Source organism: Trachurus japonicus, chromosome 16 (genome assembly GCF_045865225.1).
Source record: "Trachurus japonicus isolate A0001 chromosome 16, Traja_1.0".
NCBI classification, from domain to species: domain Eukaryota; kingdom Metazoa; phylum Chordata; class Actinopteri; order Carangiformes; family Carangidae; genus Trachurus; species Trachurus japonicus.
The window spans coordinates 35,985,245-36,008,660 of NC_140922.1; the positions used below are offsets into that span (position 1 = coordinate 35,985,245).

The following is a 23,416-nucleotide window of genomic DNA, read 5'->3' on the forward strand; positions in this document are numbered from 1 at the left end:
ACAGTACTGTAAACATATACCATCAAATTCTTGATAAATACATTTTCAAACTTCCTGAAAAAAAAGACAATATTCTGGAGTCATGGTTGATGAAGTTTAGCAAATATCAGAATTTTAATTCAAAAACTGAATTTTTGAGAACATTTTGAATTCTGCTCTCATGGGAACAACTGCAGTCAATGTGAGTGTGGAATTTTTAAACATCAGATTTTCTCTTATGAAGCAAAACACTTATCATTAAAAACAAATCACCAACATTTTCATGCTGTCAAGATGCAATTTATGTATTATCAGATTTTTGTTTAGATGACTGAATTTCTGAAATTTTGACCATTTCATCACAACAGCTGCCCGGGCACTGGCTCACCTGAGTGGATAAATGAAGCTACACAGCAGGTCTCACCACCAGCCAATTAGCTCAGCGAGTTAGGAGCTGGTTCTTGGCGTCAGAGATTGTGAGTTCGAGACCCAGCAAGGGTGATGATGATGATGATGACAGATCAAAATGTCAGTTGTCCTCAACACGAAACACAAGACAATAGTCCTAATGGTGGCATCACAGCAAGCTTCTAATTTCAAAAATCCAAATAGCTTGGACTGGACCATGTGCGAAGGCTCCTAACATCTTAGACTCATAGTAGATGTTTGACAAATACATATCAGAATTTTACCTCAAAAACTGATTTTTCTTTTTACTGAGGTTTCAAATCTGCCTACACGACAGTGAATGGCTTACTCAATTTGTGAAGCCACTGTTGAATTGCCACTTGTCAATTAGCTCAGTGCGATAGACACAGGTCTTTGGTTCCCAAGGTTGTGGGTTCAATCCTCAACTGATGCAAATTGAATAAGGTCAACTGTCTTGTCTTGGTATTCTCCTGTTTGTTGCTCAGAATTGCCTAAATTTGCCCAAAAGTAGCCCGGACCCGACCCATCGCTGCGCAGCAGCTATAATTTTATATTGTTTCTAGTGTTGTATGGATGTCTTACATTTAGTACTTTTTTTATGGATGTTTGAATCCTTGTTTTACGTATTTAAATGTCCTGAGGTCCTTTTAACATCATGCCAGACGACTGCAGTTGTAAATTGGCCTTACATGTGTGGCAAGGTGAAGAGGGCCCGGGCGGGGATTGAACCCACACCTCCCGGGTCCCCCAAAGGGACATCCCCTTGGCCAAGTAGCCAGGGCACATGATCAATTGGAGGCACCTCCACCCCACTAGTGGTGGGTCCATGGATTCCTAATGTGTGGCAGCCTGCACGGAAGCACGAGGTCATGCTTGTGAAAAGAGGGGGAGAGATGTGACAGTTGAGGGTCCTGTCACTATGCCTCCAATTGATCATGTGCCCTGGCTACTTGGCCAAGGGGATGTCCCTGATGAAGTTCTGCCCAATGCTTTTAATCTTTTTTACTCCCGGTTCGAAAACCATGACCTCTCAGACAAACTTTCTTTTCAATGTATTTCTGTTGTCACTGACTGTGATATGGTCATCAGTGAGGAGTGTGTAAACAACCTCCTGAAGAAGGTCAATGTAAGAAAGGCCTGTGGCCCAGATGAAATTTGTGGACGCACATTAAAGTATTGTGCTGACCAACTTAGCAGTGTTCTCCACCACATTTTTCAGATGTCACTTAATTGCAGTCAAGTACCTGATTAATGGAAATCCTCAACCATAATCCCTGTTCCAAAAAACTCATCCCCCAAACAATTCAATGATTTTAGACCAGTAGCAGTTACATCACTGTGTATGAAAGTCTTTGAGAAAATTATGAAGAACATGATTATGTCACATATGGAGGGGAGCATTGACCCACTCCAGTTTGCTTATCAGGCAGGGAAAGGCGTGGAGGACGCCAAGCTTTTTATCCTTAACTGCCTCTACAAACACCTGGAAAAACCCCAAGCCCATGCTCGGCTCTTATTTGCTGACTTCTCTTCAGCTTTTAATTTGATGCAGCCGCATCTTTTACTCAAGAGGCTAATAAGTGATTTTAATTTGCCCCACCAGATTGTCTTATGGTTGTCAGATTTTTTAACCAACAGAAAGCAGAGGGTTTATGTAAATGGTTGTGTTTCAGACTCCTTATCTTTGTCCACCGGTTCACCACAAGGGTGTGTCCTTTCCCCCCTACTTTTTATTTTATATACAGATGAATGCAGGAGCATTAGGCAAGGCAGCTACCTAGTCAAATTCTCTGACGACACTGCACTGCTGTCTCTTCTTCAGGGATCTGAAGCAGGACACGGGGAGGCTCTTGTTGACTTTGTTTCATGGTGTGACAACAACTACTTAGACTTAAATGTGTCCAAAACGAAGGAGCTTTTAATTGATTTTAGACACAACAAAATCCCAGTTGCAGATAGCACCATCCATGGTAAAAGTGTGGAAAGAGTTCCCTTATATAAATATTTAGGTACCTTTCTTGATGAGAAGTTAAAATTTGATGTGAACACTGCGGACATTGTAAAGCGAGGGCAACAGAGAATTCATCTTCTCCGCAAATTGAACTCTTTTTCTGTCAGCCCTGTTATCCTGTGTCGTTTTTACCAGTCTTTTATCGAAAGTCTCCTGTGTTTTTCCTTTATCTGCTGGTTTCCCAGCCTCACAGTGAAAGATAAAAACAGCTTGTATAGCATTATAAAAACCTGTTCCAAGATCACAGGAATGAAACTTAGGGACCTGAACAGTTTTTGTGACGAACAAACTTACTTACTACTAAATAATATCTTGTCTTCTCCTGGTCACGTGCTGTCAAGTGAATTCTCTCTGTTGCCCTCAGGACGTCGCTATGTTTCACCTGTCTGCAAGACAAACCGTTTTTGGAAGTCTTTTGTCCCCTCTGCTATTCGCCTCTTAAATTCTTTGTAATGATTTTATCCTTCTTGCCATGCACATTTTATTGGTCAAACATGTGCAACTTAAGTACTTATTCACTCATTCAACGGATCTTTGACTACACTGTACCCTTGGCATCCTATTCTATTTATTTACCTTATCTGTTATATGTATTTATTGTGTGTACTCGTACTGTGTTTTCTGTGGACTGTGCAGGCTGCTGAAATCAATTGCCCCTGGAGGGATTAATAAAGTTGTTTGAAGTTGATGTCCCTTTGGGTGACTGGCAAGCGCGCATGACTCTTACCCGGGAGGTGTGGGTTCAACCCACGCCCGGGCCCTCTTCACCTTGCCACACATGTTTACAGGTGTTTCTTTACCCAGAATTCATTGCTCCACAGTCTGGTCTTGATGCTCAGCCCCTCTGTGTGTTCTCTCAGGTTTTGTGTCGTTGTCTCGTCCACTGCCTGAATTTATCATCAGGAGAGAGTTTACTTTTGTCCGTTTCGGAGCCACGTGGACCGATGCTCAGGCTTACTGCAGACAACACTACACTGACCTCGCCACCATCGAGGACTTAGCCAGCAACGCTGAGGTCAGTCAGAAGGTCAGAGGAGATATCTACTGGACCGGACTCCATCAAGTCCCCTGGAAATGGTCTGGTAGTGGACAGGAGGCCGTGGTGGACTCTGGATGGTACCAAAGCTCAGACACAGGGAACTGTGTCAGCATGTCCCAGACTGGAACCTGGTCTTTGCAGGACTGTAATACTCTGCATTCCTTCTCCTGCTACACCGGTGAGTTTCTAACAGACCTGAGGTCTGGTCACCTGGTTATTACAGAGGAAAAGAGTCACAGCTCACCTGTTTGATAGAGTGACACTGATGTGTCCTTCTCCCTCTCAGCTGCAGTGAACCGTCACATCCTGCACCTTCAGCCTATGAACTTCTACGATGCTCAGAGTCACTGCCGCTACAAGTACACAGACCTGAGCACCATTAAGAGTCAGGAGGACACTGATGAGATCTCTGGTCTGCTGGACTCAAACACCAGCATGGCCTGGATAGGTCTGCAAAGATACGCCTGGACCTGGTCGGACGGGAGCAACAGTCCCTTCAGGAACTGGATGACAGGGGGGCCGGGTGGACAAGACCGCTGTGGGACGATATTATCAACTCGGTGGGGCAGTGAACCATGCACCAACACCCGTTACTTAATCTGCCATCATGGTGAGTCCTCCATCAGTGCTGTGGCCTCCAGACTCACCTGTCTCACCTGTCTCACCAGGGTCTGTGTCCTCTGCAGATGTGCGACAGTCTGTTCTGAGGTCAGTGAAGGTTCGGGTGAACGGAGGATCTGCAGACCTGAGAGACCCGAAGGTGCAGCAGTCCATCCTGCAGCAGGTCAGAGGAGGAGGGGGGCGTCTGGGGTAGAAGGGCAAGAGTCTGTGACGAAGCAGGACCAGGGAGTAGGAGATCTGGACCTCAGGGTCCACCAAGGTCCGAGTCCTGCAGACTTTGTCCTCAGGGAAAAGCCTGTGGTTCCAGATCCCGTCTTCCTGGTCTCAGTTGTCCAGTCTGTGGAGGAACCACTTTGAAATTCAGCTCATTTCAAAACTTCTTCCTAATCATTTGCTGTCAATAATCAATCAGATTGATTGGTAATGAGCTGGTGTCCCTCTGTGTTTCAGGTGCAGCAGAAGCTGGAGGACCAGGGGGTGAAGGAGGATCTGAAGCTCTGGTGGAAGAAGCAGCCGGACGGGGAGGTGTTCCACAGAGAGGAGGAGGAGGAGGAGGAGGTCAGAGGTTACTGTGAGGATGAAGACGCCTGTGACGCCAGAGTTGATCTTTAGTTCACTGGTTTTCATTAGCTGATCAATCTATGGTTTGATTTTCCTGCTGATAAGTTTGACTAAAGATTTGTGACTTGACTCGTTGGATCTTAGTTTTCCTCTCTACAGATTGATCCATCATATATATTTAGACATTAGGGTTTATTTATTATTTCTGTATGTTTCTGTTGTTGAGATGATGTTTCTGTCTTCAGCCACTCTTTAACGTTTATGTATGTAATTAAAGAGATTGACACTTACACACTCTGACTGGTTCCAACATTTAAATGAACATGTAACAGTTAAAATCAGATATTTGTTTGTGTTGTCAAATAGATCCTGATATAGATGATGTCCAGGCTCTGACCAGGGCTCTATGAATATTACATGCAGACAGTATAATTGTGATTACACTGTTTGGTTGCTCTCTGTCACAATCTGCTGCACAGATCTGAAAAAATAGGCAAGTCAAACAAGTGAATGTGTTGTCAGCTGACACAGATTCAGATGGTGACACTTTTACCACTGAAGACTTTTCAATACAGGAGGACAGTGACATAAAGTTTGTAGAAACTGGGGACTGTTACAAGGGAAAACAAAAGTGGGCATATGCAATGTGATCTCCTTGAACACATACAAAGATGTTAGGCAAGGTGAACACATATGTAAGTCAAGCAAAAAGGTTGTTGCTTTTGGTGGAGCTGTAATTGAATTAACTGGCACAGTGGCTCTACAATGCGAGCTCAGTGAGCAAAATTCTGACAAACCTGGTGAATTAACTGTCACTTATTTAAAGGGACAACGAGGAGTTTCTATTTGGTTATAAAAAAGTCTCACGTTAATGTGGATGAATCTACGTTACCACTTGTTAATGGGCCCATTTTCGATAAATGTATGGTTTTGTTTCTATGGTTATTTTGTTATTATTAGTGGTGGTGGAAATGCTGGGCGAGCCGACCAGCGTTTCTTTACTTTCGGTTTCGTGGTGAATCATGAGAATAACACCGCCGAACCTCCGTTTATGGTGGGAACTACGACGGTATGTGATCGTCTTCCAACCTCTGACTTTAATTCTTGATGAATGAAAACATGAGTCTGTCTTGCGCCGGTCAAAGAAATGTACGGTGCGGAGGCTCATAAATGTAGTGTGAAAATGCTTTGCTTTTCCAAAACTCCTCGTTGTCCCTTTAATAAAACTAGACCCAACAGTGACACCAGTTGTCAACCTCCAATGTTGCATTCTGGTGACGATGCAGGAGTAGGTGAAACTGGAGCTCCAGAGGATGCAGGACCTAGGAGCGATTGAACCCGTGGATGAACCCACAGAATGGGTCTCCAACATGGTTGCCATAGAACAGCTGTTTCACAGTTTCACTGTCCGAGGAGACAACCGAGGCTTCCTTCAGTTCCTTTGGTTCAAGGACAATAAGCCCAGCAATGAGACTGTTGAGTACAGGATGAAAGTCCATGTATTCAGCAACAGCCCATCTCCCGTGGTAGACATCTATGATATTCACGTGGCACAACATGGAGCAAGTGAATACGGCATGGATGCCAAACACTTTGTATAGTGAAATTTCTACATTGATGACGGCCTTAAGTCACTCTCATCAGCTGCCAAAGCCATCAACCTACTCAAAAGAGCACAGGAGATGCTTGCAGCCTCCATCTGGCAGCTCCATAAGATAAGCCGAGAGGAAGGCACTACAGAGTGTAATAAAGACGGCACAGTCCAGGTCGACAACAACCAACCACAGCCTGAGGCACTGACGGCTGTAACCAATTACAGAGCAGGATTCTCTCACCGATGTCTCCGTACTCGCCGATGAATCTCCTGGTCAGAAACCTGACGGTGAGAGCTGCACAGAGAGACTCACTGTTAGTACACAACAACAACACAACATCTGGGGCCTGTTGTTGTAAACCTAGATAAGCTGTAACTTGTTGCCAGGACCAGGGCCGTTGTATAGGGGAGAAAGGTCCCATAAAAAACCCCAGTAGTCTAATCTTTGTATGACTGAATTCTTCTGTGTAAGACCCTGACTGATACTCATAGAACACTGTAAAAACTCAACATCTTTCCAAGAATATTTGTCTTATTTCTTGTCCAAATGTCTCATTTCTAGTCAAAACTAATCTCTTTCCACTTAAAATAAGACTCATTACCTAAAAATTTACTTGTTTTAGATCATTTTCAAACAAATTTTCTCTTGAAATAAGTAGAAAAATCTGCCAGTGAAAGAAGTTTTTTGTGCTTGTAATAAGAAAGAAAAACTTGATCCACTGTCAGATTTTTCTACTTATTTCAAGTAAAAAAAAATATGATTGAAAGAAGTAAAAAAGTGCCAAAAAAACAAGCTGCTTTTAACGTGATGACTCGTATTTTGAGTATAATGACATTTGTTTTGACTAGAAATAAGACAAATATTCTTGGTAGGATTTTGAGTTTTTGCAGCAGACCCAGACCCAGACCCAGACCCAGACCCAGACCCAGACTCAGACCCAGACCCTCGGTGGTCTTACCGGACTTGCCGACGCTGTGCGCCCCCAGCAGCAGGATGTTGGCCTCTTCTTTCTGCTGGTTTCCCTCCATGGCCCCCTCCCCCCGGCTGCTCTGCTCCACCACCATCAGGACGTCGTCGACCTTTCACCTCTGCTGGGTCTGAGGCTCCCACCGCTGCTGCTCCGGCCTTTATACCGGGCGGGGGGGCGGGGCCTGTCAGACACGCCCCTCAGCCTGTGGTTGGTCCAGGCTGTTTTTACCCTCCTCTCTCTGATTGGTGGCTGTCAAGTCCAGAACCAGGTCAAAGTCCAGGTCCAGGTGCTGGTCCTGATCCAGACCCAGGTTAACTTGTGGTTTAGTTTAGTTCATTTATTTATTTCATTCATTTATCGAGCATAAAAACAAAAAATAAAATAAAACTCCTAAAAAACAATGACAATACTGTAACTCTTGAATGAAAGGGGGCAGAAAGAAGAGAACTTATATTGTCTACCCCTTGTTACAAAGAATTCATTCACAAATGAGATAATACCTACATCCAAGCACAGGAGAAATGGAAGTAGAAGAAGAAAAAGAACGTCTGACCCAGAACTCTGTTGCTGTCTCAGGTCTTTGGTCCTTGAAACTCTCAGTACCTTCCAAGAGTCCAAGACCAGTCTCTGTGTGTGTGTGTGTGTGTGTGTGTGCTGCCCCCTGCTGGTTCAGAGTTGGAAGCTCAGTCTTTACTTACTTAATTTACTTTATTTGTTTATTTAGTCGGGACAGTGCATATTAATGGACAGTGAGTGCATGTAAATACACTGGATTTAGCACTGCTGCTAAATTACATCCGTAGTCCCCAGACAAGACAACAATTAACATGAAAAGTCCATAAAGACAGAGGACCGATAGATTACAAAATAAGATAGATGATAGATAGATGAGTTTATTTGTCCTTTCCAAGGAAAATTGTTTTCACCATTTCAGACAGAGCGGCCTCGAGAAGTGCAACTTACATACATTAACATACATTCCCACATTTCATACACCTCAATTACATAGAGACATAAGTACATATAAAAAAACATAAGACATAAGACCCCGCACCCCACATTTACATGTGCATTCCCCCTGGTTAAATGTAAATAAGTATATTTACATAATTGCAGGGGGATATATAAACTATAGACATATAGATACAAAAATAATAGATTATGACTCATAGATTGTAGATATATAAAATATAAACATATAGACTATAGATATTTAGAACACGGCTCTCTTGAATACTCGATTCTGATTGGTCAATCACCAATATTCTGCGGTGTTTATTTCTCGATAGACCACCGCTGAGCGGACCGTTGCTAGGGACTCCATAGCAACGGCCGACTCTGCATGCCCGGTCACTTCCACTGTTTTGCTGAGCCTCCTCCCGTTCGTGCATTTGAAGCCTTTGATAATCAATCAGTGGATCGATGGATTACCATACACGTTACGTGTATTTTGTGTAGTCCTATCTGTCATAAACAAGAGATTATGGGGTGCGTTTGTGTCGCGGAGCTATAGAGAGGAGAGGAGCTGTGACACGGTCAGAAGTTCTGATGCAAGTTTACTTTTCAGCCACGATGTGGAAATAACTTAGTCCTCCACTCTCCCTGTAACAGGTTACAAGTCGTTTATCAACATCACTATTAGTCCGAAGCTGTTTAATGACGGTAAAAATGAAACATAAAGTAAATATCCTGCATACTTTCTCTTTTCTGTGCTGCGCTGGTCAGAGCGGCGTCCCGAGCAACGGTCTAATTTTACATGAATAAAATCTCTTTTTATCATTATTTTGTGTTACATTATTGAATGATTTAGTTGTAGGCCGTGTTCTAAGCGGGATAATGTATAGTTGGTCGGTTGTTATGGAGAAATAAACCCCGACAGGTTGTATGAAACCCCTCCGCTTTGTGTCGGGGTTCCATACAACCTGTCGGGGTTTATTTCTCCATAACAACCTCCGAACTATACATTATCCCTTACATAAACTATAGATATATAGATTATAAATATATACACTATAGACATATAGATATATAAACTATAGACATATAGATATAAAATAATAGATTATGACTCATAGAAAATATAAACATATAGACTATAGATATATACACTATAGACATACAGTATAGATTACAAATATATAAGCTATAGACATAAAATATTGAAGGTTTAGCAGTACCTTGACATGTTTCCACAGTATTCTTCCGTCTTTTTCAGAAGTGACACCTGATGATGATGTGATGATGTGATCTGTGTCTTGTATATTAAAACGTACTGTACGTTAAATTAGAACACAGACATAATGAACCCCTTTGGACTATACAGATTATAGATATTTAAACTATAGACATAAACTATAGACATAGTGATTACTGCTGGTGTTAAAGGGGAATTGGGGGCGGGGTCAAACTGTGTCTGACAGTCACATTGTACCCAATGACAGAGCAATCTCTCTTATGAACAGCATCAATCGATCGGTCAATCAATCAATCAATCAATCAATCAATCAATCAATCAATCAATCAATCAATCAATCAATCAATCAATCAATCAATCAATCAATCAATCAATCAATCAGTCGCCCCAGTTCTGCCACAGTGTGTAAATGAGAAGCAGAGATTTGACTGTAAGGCGACACAGTCAGCTCCGATTTGTTTGGAGGACGAGTGGAGACTCATCAGGATCAATTTTCTGCCGACATTAATCAAATCACCATGGTAACAAAACTTTGAGATTTGTTTGAAACTCTCGTACAGGTTTCTCCACCTCCACCACTGCCTTTTTTTTGTTTTACATCTCTATGCACAGCATTATTTATTCAAAAAACACAAAAACGGGCACTTGCTCACACGGGCCCACACATTTTGGGCCTGTGTGAGCAAGTGCATGTAGAACAACAACACATATAGTGGGGCAGATAAGCAAAATAATTGTGCGTTTTAATGACTAAAGCATGAAACTTTCAGCATTTCATCTACATACCCCAAGGTTTAATTTCAGATGTGGAACCACTTTGGTGGCTGACCTTTAGGGGTCTTTAGGGGTCTTTTTCCACATTATTCCCCATTGGAAACCTATGAAAATCTGGGAAGTAAATCATTACCAATACATTTCTTCACCATTGTGTTTAGGAAGGTGTGTAATATCTTGTAAGTGTTTTTTTTTTTTTACATGTGACCAGTAATATTTTTATTAAATATCTGTCTTTGACCAGGACATATTGATTCAAGTTCCCAAGGTACATAACACCACATTCTTTCAAAGGATCTTTATTTAAACTCTCAGACAACAAGAAGAAGAAGACAGGAACACCAGGCAGCAACACAGGACAAAACACAGCCGTGGACTACAGATGACCTGATGGAGGAAGGACACTGGGAAACACAGAGGTTAAATAAATACACAAGGGAACAAGACACAGGTGGTGCAATTAACACAACATACAGGAAGACACGACACTGAACTTCAAAATAAAAACAGGAACACAACAGGGAACGAAAGACACAGACCATGACAGACATGTGGACCCGCACGTTCAGACCCCTTTATGCCACCTAGTGGTAACTATGCAAAAACAATGTCTGACTCAGTGGTTTTCTCAATTTCCTAAAAGAGTGTGAATATTACAACAAGGATTACCAGTGACGGACCACAGATTACAGTACCTGTCAGACTTAACTTCTGCAATTACTTCTTCCAAGTCAGCCACATGTCTGCTGGATCCAGCCCCGACAAGACTACTTAAGGATGTCTTCCCCTTAATTAACACTTCTATACTGAACCAGATCAATCTTTCCCTAGTCACAGGTTACGTGCCACAGGCCTTTAAGGTGGCTGTCATTAATCATTTACTTAAAAAACCTTCTCTTGACCCAGATGTATTAGCCAACTTTAGGCCTATATCCAACCTCCCCTACATCTCCAAGATCCTTGAGAAGGTTGTTACAGAGTGTTACAGAGAATAAACCCAACAGGGTCCACGGTGCTCAGGAAGTTTTTTTCAGCATATAATGAAGGTGCTCTCTGGTTAGGGACATGAAGTCACAAAGCACAAAAGAAAAAGTCCAAGGCACTCCTAGCAGCTTTTCTGTCAGCATAGCCTTACTTGTGCTCTGAGACTCTGTCGTTTAGTTGTCTCTTTGTCCGGCCTATGTAGTAGCAACCAGGATAAACGATATACAACAAACGTTGTGTTACAATTATTAAAAGTTCTGCTATCATACATCTTGTTGGTTTTGAGGTCACTGAATTGTTTAAATTCCTTTATGTTTGTACACACCTACAATACAAGAGCCACATTTATAGGTGCCTTTTCATGCCTGATAGAGCCATGTCACTAACAGAGAGATGACTTGGTGTAGCCGATGTCAATCTGGCCCTCTGCGTTGTGTTTCGATACTCGGGACTGCCCGAGGTGGGGATCGAACCGTAGTGTCCCACAAGGCGGGCAACGATGAAAACCGTTGTGCCAAGAGGTCAATGACCACTTGGCAGTTGGGTGAGTGCACCCGGACCCTCCGTTACACTGGCACCACTGTCTCTCAATGTGGGAGCTCTCCTTGACCTTAGGGGGGACAAGAAACACGTCTCTTAGATTAGGGTCGCTATTGATGAGGTTCCAGTTTGAGTATATTTCTGTCTTTTCACTCAGTGTTTGAAACAATCACTTTAATCTAACTGATGATGTCACTGTTTATCTTTCTGAGGTCATAGGAGCTTGTTCATTAATTAACTCTAATGAGAGAAAACAACATGAAGACTGTGTGAAGTGAAAACAGTGTCACTCATCAGCTACAAAAAAATACATGTGTTTATTGATAAATTGATAAATAGAACATATAGAACACAATGCAGGCTTCACCTGGTTTGTGTGAGGTCACTGTGACCTCTGATTTGAAGATTTGAATGAATCATTGATCATTGTCATTAGTCAAATTTATCATCATCATCTTCTTCTTCTCAACCAAAGGAGCTCTAATGAAGGAACGGCCATGTTCTCAGTGAAGCGGGGCGTGTGAGAGTGTGTGTGTGTGTGTGTGTGTGTGTGTGTGGGGGGGGGCAGATAAGACAACCAGGTGATCAGGCTGCTCAGCACTGACTGACCCTAGATTTCCACCGGGTCCGTCAGCGCCGCGGAACGGCTGCCCCGCGGTTTTGCTTTTATAATCTTCAGTCCTTTCTGCCATTGTCCTTATAAAAAGGATGTGTAGTGTAAATCACGTTGCGTGCACTAAATAAATCTATTTGCATCTACTCCTCCCAATATTTTGCACGTTATGGCAGAAACGCCCATATTTGCATATGCATCAACGTTAAATGGATTGCACGTGCAATTTTGCCCGTTTGAGAGACGCAATCTTCGGTGCGCCCGGTTAGTAGATCAGCTTTGCGCGTGCAGTCAAGTTTGCACACGTTTTTGTACATGCAAACCTTTAGTAGAAATGGGAACGTAAAGTAATAAGTAGTGAAGCCACTTTTCAAATGCAGTAACTAGTAAAAAGTAACTAATTACTTTTTTGGAGTAACTTCCCTAACACTGGTGCTATCAATCCGTAGCAGTTCTATCTTTGACGGAGCCATTGCTAAACTGCGTCAAGCTCAACGGGGAGCATACATCAGTCCGACTGCCCAAAAGTCCGACGGCTCATTTCTCCGACTACCCATTCTACAGTGTTAAGGTTAGGTTTAGGGTAAGGTTAAGGGTTGGGGCTACTTAAGTCGGAGAAATGGGAGGTTGGACTAATGGACGCAAAAATAAAGAAATGTATGGTCGGAGAAATGGGTAGTCGGACAGACGTTATGCGCCCAAGCTCAACAGAGCAGATCGCACCGGACAGAAAACCCGACACAGAGTTAACGTAATACACTTCTGCCCCCTTTCAAAACATCAGAAAACACAACAACAAAAGAGAAAACATAACGACAAATTGTGTTGTGATTTGCAGTCGATGTGAGGGTCTAAGGACAGAGGATGTCATTACGATGCCATGTAAAGCCCTTTGAGACAAACTGTTTGTAAAAACGGGCTATACAAATACAATTGCCTTGCCTTGTATTTGTGTTCAGTAATTTGTTGTTGTGTTTAGTGATTTGTCGTTGTGTTTTCTGATTTGCCGTTGTGTTTTGTCTTTTTGTGTTGTGTTTTCTCTTTTGCTGTTGTATTTTCTGATTTGCTGTTGTGACACATGTGCTTATTGATTCTTGATGAATAGAACATATAGAACACAGTGCAGGTGAAGGTGTGAAGAGCTTCACCTGGTTTGTGTGAGGTCACTGTGACCTCACACAAACCCCCACATCAGACTGAAGATTTGAATGAATCATTGATCATTGTTGTTAGTCAAATTCATCATGATCATTATATCATCATCTTCTTCTTAACCAAAGGAGCTCTAATGAAGGAACGGTCATGTTCTCAGTGGAGCAGGGTGTGTGTGTGTGTGTGTGTGTGTGTGTGTAAGGTGAGTCAATATAAGACAACCAGGTGATCAGGCTGCTCAGCACTGACTGACTGACTGACTGACTGAGGTACGTTACACTTCTCAACTTAAAGGACAATTCTGGGCAAATTCAACTTGGGGCTGTATGTTCCTAAAATTTCAGGTCTAACAGAAGGAATCTGAAGATTTTCAATTTAATGTCTCCTGTTTTGCGGTAGTTATGGTCTGTCCCCGCATCGCCACGGCAGCGATGAATGGGAGCGGATTGAAGTTGTGCTGCTTAGGCTGTTTGTTTCCATCCCTCAAAGCCACAGACAGCGTCAGATGGAGACTCAAACATGCACCCAGAAGTTTATTTACTTCAACAAGCCGACATGTTTGTAAAACTAGATCTAATTCAAAGTCTGGCGGAGTTGAGACCCAAGTTGTCGCTCGGTGTGTTCAGGTGCAGTCGGAAGCTCCTGTTTGTGTCATAAACACAGGAATATCAACTCTTGACTTGCTTCAAGTAAATAAACTTCTGGTGCATGTTTCAGTCTCCATCTGACGCTGTCTGTGGCTTTGAGGGATGGAAACAGCCTAAGCAGCAGAACTTCAATCCGCTCCCATTCATTGTTGCCGTGGCGATGCGGGGACAGACACAACTACCACAAAACAGGAGACTTTAAACTGAACATCTTTAGATTCCTTCTTTTAGACCTAAAATGTTAGGAACATACAGCCCCAAGGTGAATTTGCCCGGAATTGTCCTTTAAGTTTATCTCGTTATCTAGTTACTGCGTCTGATGACCTCTATAACACACCTGTAGCTCAGGTGTCATTGTTATCATTGTCATAGTGTTAATCTGATGCAGCTGCTTCTGTCTTCTCATGTCTTTAATTTTTCCTTCTTTTCAGGCTCGTCTGTCGTATTGTGTGGTGAGTTAAAGGTCTTTTATTTTGAAGGTATATTGTCGTTCCTGTAAAGTCTGCTTTTATTTTTACATCATTGTGACACTTTGGTTCTGTGATGTCTCTGTTTGACAGCTTCAATCATGGAGAGGACAGGACTCGTCCTCCTGCTGCTGTCAGGTTTGTGTTTTACATCAGCTTCATAAAGGTGCCTACAGGTGTTTCTAGTTGTCAACGGGTGTCTACAGGCAAGGCAAGGCAATTTTATAGTTTTTACCACCAGTTTGTCTCAAAGGGCTTCACATAGCATCATAACAACATCCTCTGTCCTTAGACCCTCACATCCACGGAGGAAAAACTCCATAGAAAACCCTTTTAACAGTGAAAACTGCGGCGGCTGTTGCAGAGAGATGGAGCTCCGGTGGATCTGTGGATCTATCGCAAATTCCAATACTTTGTTCAGACACTAATCGTCCTCTTTACACAGCGAGCCGTTCAGGAGGTGGGGCTGAGTGCCAGGCCGGCTTGTCTCATAACAAAAAGGAATTCTGCATTTGCTCCACAGGCATGACACCGTTGGCTATATTTTGTGTACAGATAGTTATGGCTCCCCTGGACCTATTATTTGCATATTTCAGTCTTTTCTATTGCTATTACTGCTGTATTTGCGACAGTGCTACTTTAAATAGGTGTTTACAGGTGTCCAACCCTTCAGGGTTTGTAGCAACTTACAATGTAATAACAGCTGTAATAACTTAAATGTAAGAAAAGTTAATAATGTAATATCACCTCGTAATGTAAGGAGATCATGTGTCTGATCTCTGGTTTCAAAAGCAGTAAGGCAAAAGATGCTTTTGGGCTTAGCACTACGTTTATAAAACAACATAAAGATTCCCTGGTTCGCCCCATCACCCATCTTACAGTAACCTCTCCTTTAAACATGCATATGTCCCATCAGTGTCCCCAATATTTAAATCCGGGAAAAAAATGGATGCACTGAACTATCGGCCAATAATATCCCGATAATAATCCAACGTAGCCAAGAAATTGGTTAACAAGCAACTAATGGAACATCTCAACCTGGGTCATACTCCTTTACACCCCATGCAATTCCGGTTCCGCCCCCATCACTCAACTGAGACTGACATACTATGTATTTTATTAGAAAAGGCTAAAAGTCTGGTTTGTCTCATACTTATCCGAGAGGAAACAATATGTGACTGTTGATGGTGTTAAATCAGCCAGCTGTGTCGGGGTTCCACAGGGGTCAGTCCTCGGACCAATTTTATTTTACTTATTTATTAATAATTTATTTATTTATTATTTATTGATCACTGCTTAACATTGAAGAAACATGTGAGCATCCTCTCTAAATCCACCAAGTTTCACCTGCAGAATTTTACTGTAAGAAAATTAGAAATAATCTGATGGACACAGCAGCTTGAATGTTTTTATTTTCAGTAATCCTCTCACGCATAGTGTACTGTCTCACAAACTGGTCTTTTACGGGTGTGACTACACTTAAATCAGCTGAGTCACTTTACAACAAGGCCTTGAAAATATTTGTCATCATACCACACTATAGTAGTATTCTCTGTGAATATGACTTGTTGAGTTTCAGTCACCTAATTGATTTTAAACGAGCCTGTCTGGTGGACAAACTCTGCACAGTCTGTATTTGATAAGTTTGATGAGGGAAAGCTGGAAATACTGCGCGCCGTGCAGAGTTCACATCTCTGCCCCGCTGATCTAAAAACAGCTTGCACCGACAATTAAAAGTAATGACCTACTCCTAAAACAGTAAGGATTACAGGCAAATTTGCCAAAATGTTGAAATGTCCCTTTAAGTATCTCAGAGTCTGGACTACAATCAATTTGACAAAAAGCATGTGAAAAATGTAATCAGAACAATTAAATTCAATAAGTAATTTCACATGAGTAATTTGCCCCACGAAGCACGCCCTGCGCCCGCGGATTTCTGCTTGTTCAATAACCTCATACTGTATTATATTGCACTGAATGTTGGTTTTGTATCAGTGTCTATTTTTTGATATTGTTTCTAGTGTTGTATGGATGTCTTTTATTTAGTACTTTTTTATGGATGTTTGAATCCTTGTTTTACGTATTTAAATGTCCTGAGGTCCTTTTAATATCATGCCAGACAACTGCAGTTGTAAATTGACCTACATGTTTACAGGTGTTTCTTTACCCAGAACTCATTGCTCCACAGTCTGGTCTTGATGCTCAGCCCCTCTGTGTGTTCTCTCAGGTTTTGTGTCGTTATGTCGTCCACTGCCTGAATTTATCAAGAGAGAGTTTCCTTTCGTCTATTTCCATGCCACGTGGCCCAAAGCTCAGGCTTACTGCAGAAAACACTACACTGACCTCGCCACCATCGAGGACTTAGCCAGCAACGCTGAGCTCAGTCAGAAGGTTAGTGATGGGACCTACTGGATGGGACTCCATCAAGTCCCCTGGAAATGGTCTGGTAGTGGACAGGAGGCCGTGGTGGACTCTGGATGGTACCAAAGCTCAGACACAGGGAACTGTGTCAGCATGTCCCAGACTGGAACCTGGTCTTTGGAGGACTGTAATACTCTGCATTCCTTCTCCTGCTACACCGGTGAGTTTCTAACAGACCTGAGGTCTGGTCACCTGGTTATTACAGAGGAAAAGAGTCACAGCTCACCTGTTTGATAGAGTAACAGTGACGTGTCCTTCTCCCTCTCAGCTGCAGTGAACCGTCACATCCTGCACCTTCAGCCTATGAACTTCTACGATGCTCAGAGTTACTGCCGCCACATGTACACAGACCTGAGCACCATTAAGAGTCAGGAGGACACTGATGAGATCTCTGGTCTACTGGACTCAAACACCAGCATGGCCTGGATAGGTCTGCAAAGATACGCCTGGACCTGGTCGGACGGGAGCAACAGTCCCTTCAGGAACTGGGTGACAGGGGGGCCGGGTGGACAAGACCGCTGTGGGACGATATTATCAACTCATTGGGGCAGTAAATCATGCACCATAACCAATCACTTCATCTGCCATCATGGTGAGTCCTCCATCAGTGCTGTGGCCTCCAGACTCACCTGTCTCACCTGTCTCACCAGGGTCTGTGTCCTCTGCAGATGTGCGACAGTCTGTGCTGAGGTCAGTGAAGGTTCGGGTGAACGGAGGATCTGCAGACCTGAGAGACCCGAAGGTGCAGCAGTCCATCCTGCAGCAGGTCAGAGGAGGAGGGGGGCGTCTGGGGTAGAAGGTCAAGACTCTGTCACAAAGCAGGACCAGGGAGTAGGAGATCTGGACCTCAGGGTCCACCAGGGTCCGAGTCCTGCAGACTTTGTCCTCTGGGAAAGGAGTTCACTTTGTGAACCCCCAGTAAAAGCCTGTGGTTCCAGATCCCGTCTTCCTGGTCTCAGTTGTCCAGTCCGTCGAGGAACCACTTTGAAATTCCGCTCATTTCAAAACTTCTTCTTAATCATTTGCTGTCAATAATCAATCAGAGTGATTGGTAATGAGCTGGTGTCCCTCTGTGTTTCAGATGCAGCAGAAGCTGGAGGACCAGGGGGTGAAGGAGGAGGTGAAGCTCTGGTGGAAGAAGCAGCCGGACGGGGAGGTGTTCCACAGAGAGGAGGAGGAGGAGGAGGAGGTCAGAGGTTACTGTGAGGATGAAGACGCCTGTGACGCCAGAGAGGATCTTTAGTTCACTGGTTTTCATTAGCTGACCCATCTATGGTTTGATTTTCCTGCTGATAAGTTTGACTAAAGATTTTAGTTTTCTTCTCTACAGATTGATCCATCATAAATATTTAGTCATTAGGGTTTATTTGATTTTTCTGCATGTTTCTGTTGTTGAAATTATGTTTCTGTCTTTATTCACTTTTTAACATTTATTTGGAATTAAAGAGAATGACTCTCATGTACTTGTTCCAACATTTAAATTAACATGTAACAGTTCAAATCCAACACGTTCTCACTCCCAGTGCGTCAACAGCCTTACGAACGGTCACTGTCCCTCATCGTCACATGCCTGACTCATTAGGTGCCAGTTTTTCGTCAGGTTTTGACGCGCTCGGCTTTCAGTTGATTCCAATGCAGTTCCCTTCGCGGGGATATGTGACGCTCAGAGCAAGTGATCCAGCCGACCGGCTGCGGCACTGAAAGACGCTGTGAGCAGAGGAAAACTTTTTTTTTTTTACTTTTCCTTAAAGCTTTATTGAACCTGATGCTGCTGTGTCTGACGTAGCTTTCGGCAAGGACGTCCTTTCGGTTATTTATTTATTTATTTATTTATTTATTTAGTGATCATGGTGTTGGTGCAGAATAATCAATAAATAAATAAATAAATTACGTCCTTGTCGGAAGCTACGTCAGACCGGGGGGGGGGGGGGGGGGGGGGGGTTGTGGATTCTACAGGTGAAGACCACTTCCACATTCAAAAAGCTGCTCTGTTTAATCAATATTCTGAAGAAAGATCTGGGGCCAGATTCACAAAACGTTCTTAAAGCTCCAGTTGGTAAGTTGACGAAAGTGAAAGTAAACTCCGCGACTTGGTCGGAAATTTCAAGACAATACAAATGGTATTCTTGAAATCAAAGTTCTCAAATTTGTTCTTTACTTTTTTCTTAACTTTAAGACAACCTTGACCTGTCTTAAATTCCTACGGTGAATGTAAACCTCTAAAATCACCTTTTTCAACAAATTTTAAACAAGTTTAGACTAGTAGCTAGGTCATATTTGTGCCCAAAAATAAATGTTAGACTTATACATATGATTGAAATCCGTTTTAATTATCACCTATGGGTTTTTAGTCCTGTGTGTTGCTTAACATCTTTTTTGTTTTCAACATTGAATAAAAAAACGGTGCTATATTGTTAAAATTCAACAATAAAGTGCATAAAATTTGGCTTCACTTCTTTCTTTTTTTTCATAATTTTCACCAGCATCTTTCTGGTCTACATCACATCACATTTATTGTAATTTTTAATTCAATGAGTTAAATTTTATTTTTTATCTGAAAAACATTATTATGAATTCAAGGGTCAGAGGTCACTGATTAGTGTTAAATTTAACCTTTTTGACCCTGTTTCCTTGAATAAATCACTAAGACTTTTATGAGATTTTGATAGGTTGTTTAGAGCACTAGGGACAAAGTTTCTGTAAAATTTCAGACCTGTCGGACCTCCAGAAGGGTCACCGCTGACCGTCCAGGCTCGTTTCTCGGCCTTCAAAGCCTAAATTTAGAAGCCTTTTGTCTAATAACGTCCACATTCTTGGGGTTATAAGGCTGAAAGTTTAATGTATTTGTCCGGGGCCTAAGCCCATCCACCATGTGCCAATTTCAAACCGTGCGACCTTCACAAGTGTCAAAGGTCGCTGATCTGTGACCTTTTTGACCAAAGACTTTGATGAGGGAAGCTGAGATTTTAATATGTGGTCCAGAATGTCTAGTAGATTGTGTGTTGCAAAGAGCTCTGTGACATTCAGAAGGGTCACAAATAGCCAAAAAAGCAATGGGCCTCATTCACGAACCGTTCTTAAGAACAAATTTGTTCTTAAGTCCTACTTATGAAGTTTTTACGAAGATTGTGGCATTCATGAATGTTTTCTTATCCAGAATTTGTTCTTAACTAAGAACAAAATCTACGAACAGTCAGGAGTATACTTGCGCACTTTTAAGTGCTGAGACTTCTGCAAAAATAACCGATTTTAGCGTTTTCTTTTGTTCTGCAGTTGTATGATATTATATGATTTGAATAAGAATTATTTTCTTATCTTTTATGATGTTTTTAATAATTATATATTAATAATAATAATTGACAAATCATTGCAGTTTCTTAAAAAAAAACATTATAGACACTTAATTCATATTAGTTTTTTTTTTTTAAGTGTTCACTACTACACACAACTGTTTTTATTATTTTTTTTAAATATATGATAATATGATGATATTTATGATGGCACACGTGAGAGTGTGGTCTCTCTGATAACAACCCGAAGAGCTGCATCCACTGCTGGCTACTAAATATAGCCTAAATATAAATATAAATATAAAAATATAAACTAAATATAAGCCTTTTGTTTGTTTCTTAGTTTCATTCCTGCCGCAGTAGCGCCACTTCACTACTTTAGTTCTTTTTATGTTTGGAGTCTGGTGCTCCCTCCCAGATTTTCATTTGAGCATTTCAACTTTCTTTCTCACTTCACCTCCTCTGCTCAGTGCCTGTGGGTGCTGTGTGCACACGGCCCTGCAGTCTCATGCCCTTTTACGGGCATTGATGGGGCAGTTACCTATGCTAATCCTATGTTAATTAGACTCACCTGGCACACGCCCTCAACTTACGAGGAGATGGCATTCATCAAGTAGGAACACAGCTGCGAACAATTCTGAGGCTTACGAACGCGTTGATGAATCTGACGTAGGGTTTTCTTAAGGAACTTCTTAAGTTAACAACTTAAGAAAGAATCTAAGAAGGTTCTTAAGAAGATATTGGTGAATGAGGCCCATTGCTCCTTTCTCTGACCTCATATTAAAGGAGAAATGGTTCAACAGCAATTCTTTAATAGCTTCCAGATGCTTTGGCCTATCAGGCTGAATTTTTAGCTAAAGGAGCTGGTGTACAATCAGGGAATATGGGAGCTGTGCATAAAGCCAATTGGTAAGTGTCAAAGGTCACAGGGGTCAAACATCAAAGTGAATCCAGCCATTCCTGCTTTTTCTCAACAAAACATACACGCTTTAAGTTATCATCATGAAATATTAATATGTTGTATATCAGAGAGTCCTCTATCAGAATATTTTGGTCCCGTTGCTCTAGGGCTCCCGGGGGGCCACTTGGCTTTCCCATGCTCCCACAGAGTTGGGTCTCGGGGTGATGGATAAGGGCCTCACCATGAGTCCACAGGCCAAGTTTCAAGTGATTTGGTCGGTTTCTATGGAAACGGCAGCCTCAAGGATACAGAGGAATGCGGCTGTTTGAAGCCCCGCCTCTCGAAAAGTAATGGCTCAATCAGGACCAAACACACATCTACGCGTTTCTCTTGGGCCCCCGAACCATGTACTAAAAAATTAGAACTGTACGACTTTTGGAAATGTGTTTTGTCTATTTCGGCTTTTCTGACTAAGAGGGTCTCTCACGCTGTAAGTCTGACAGACTCTGAGTTCATCTGTATCCTTGAGGCCGCCATTTCCATAGAAAAACCGACCAAATCACTTGAAACTTGCCTGTGGACTCATGGTGAGGCCCTTATTCCATCGCCCAACTCTGTGGAGCATGGGAAAGCCAAGTGGCCCCCCGGGGCCCCTAGAGCAACGGGACCAAAATATTCTGATAGAGGACTCTCTGATATACAACCTATTAATATTTCATGATGATAACTTAAAGCGTGTATGTTTTGTTGAGAAAAAGCAGGAATGGCTGGATTCACTTTGATGTTTGACCCCTGTGACCTTTGACACTTACCAATTGGCTTTATGCACAGCTCCCCTACTTCCTGATCGTACACCAGCTCCTTTAGCTAAAAACTCAGCCTGATAGGCCAAAGCATCTGGAAGCTACTAAAGAATTGCTGTTGAAACATTTCTCCTTTAATATGAGGTCAGAGAAAGGAGCATTGCTTTTTGGCTATTTGTGACCCTTCTGAATGTCACAGAGCTCTGAATCTTTGCACACACAATCTACTAGACATTCTGTAGTATTTGGTGTCTGATAGCTGTCAGTTTACTTCCTGCAGATATTGTTGTCTGTCGAGCATTTCTAGTAGTAGTTTCCCAATTGGGCGGTTGTGTGAAGGCAAGGCAAGGCAAGGCAATTTTATTTGTATAGCCCGTTTTTACAAACAGTTTGTCTCAAAGGGCTTTACATGGCATCGTAACAACATCCTCTGTCCTTAGAGGGTTGGTGCTGGTGGTCAGACTGAAGGTGAACATGGTCCAGGATTTTCAGATGTCTGTAGTATTTGTACACGTTCCTTTGAAGTTCCTCCCAGTCGTGTTTTGAAGGCCGTGGAATGAAAGATGGTCCCCTCTCGAGGACTGCTGTTTGAGCTGTGGACAGAGTGACGAATATATTAAATTCCTGTTCAGTTCTGATGTGAATGTAGAGGTTTTATTATTATTAGGTAGATAGATAGATAGATAGATAGATAGATAGATAGATAGATAGATAGATAGATAGATAGATAGATAGATAGATAGATAGATAGATAGATAGATAGATAGATAGATAGAGAATACTTTATTCATCCCTAGCAGGGAAATTCAAGTTAGTCCAGTAGCTCACACAACAATGACACAAAAAAGATGAACACCAAAAACATTTTAACAAGTGTTATATAAAACGATTGCAGCAGGAACAAATGATCTCTTAAATCTTTCAGTTCTGCAGGTCAGGGAGATGAGCCTTTTACTGCAGCTGCTCCTCTGACCTGAGAGGGTTTTGTGTAGAGGGTGTTGGGGGTCACCCAGGATGGTCTTCAACTTACACCCCATCCTCCACTTCACCACAGCCTCAACCAGCTCCACTCCCTCCCCCATCACAGAGCTACATTTTGTGATGAGCCTGTCTAGTCTGTTCCTGTCCCTGACCTTGATGTTGTTACCCCCAGCAGACAAAGAATGTAACACTTGCAATGACAGACTGATAAAACATACGCAGCATTACATTACATACATCAAAAGACCTGAGTCTTCTTAAAAAGAAGAGCCTGCTTTGTGTCTTTTTGTACACATCATTTGTGTGTACAGACCAGTCCAGCTTGTCATCAAGGTGTACTCCAAGGTACTTGTATGACTGAACCCTCTCAATGTCCACCCCATCCACAGTCACAGGCCGTAAGGATCTGTTGGACCTGCCAAAGTCAATAATCATTTCTTTGGT

The 23,416-nt window shown here is 42.3% G+C and overlaps 3 protein-coding genes across 3 annotated transcripts in view; 2 read left to right on the plus strand and 1 right to left on the minus strand.

Annotated features, from left to right (window-relative positions):
• The window catches only part of LOC146972824 (ras-related and estrogen-regulated growth inhibitor-like protein A), a 36,395-nt gene extending 29,095 nt beyond the window's left edge, over positions 1-7,300 (minus strand). Inside the window, exons 1-2 of the mRNA XM_085803459.1 lie at positions 7,194-7,300; positions 6,476-6,529 (exon numbers count right to left, since the gene is read on the minus strand). Of these exons, the coding sequence (XP_085659585.1) occupies positions 6,476-6,529; positions 7,194-7,299 (160 nt within the window). The 5' untranslated portion in view covers position 7,300. The remainder of the gene's footprint in view (positions 1-6,475; positions 6,530-7,193) is intronic.
• Positions 3,723-6,241, plus strand: LOC146972825 (uncharacterized; the record flags this gene model as incomplete). Its single annotated transcript, XM_085802154.1, has 4 exons — positions 3,723-4,068; positions 4,145-4,242; positions 4,530-4,679; positions 5,933-6,241. Coding segments are annotated over 4 exons (903 nt in total), but the record flags the coding sequence as incomplete, so codon positions are not given.
• Positions 7,301-14,677: 7,377 nt separating the features above from the next.
• On the plus strand, positions 14,678-18,240 carry LOC146972826 (lymphocyte antigen 75-like). Its single transcript, XM_085803267.1, has 5 exons — positions 14,678-14,714; positions 16,804-17,157; positions 17,266-17,589; positions 17,666-17,763; positions 18,079-18,240. Exons 1-5 carry the CDS (start codon positions 14,678-14,680, stop codon positions 18,238-18,240), a joined length of 975 nt encoding a protein of 324 aa, XP_085659393.1.
• Positions 18,241-23,416: the final 5,176 nt, after the last annotated feature.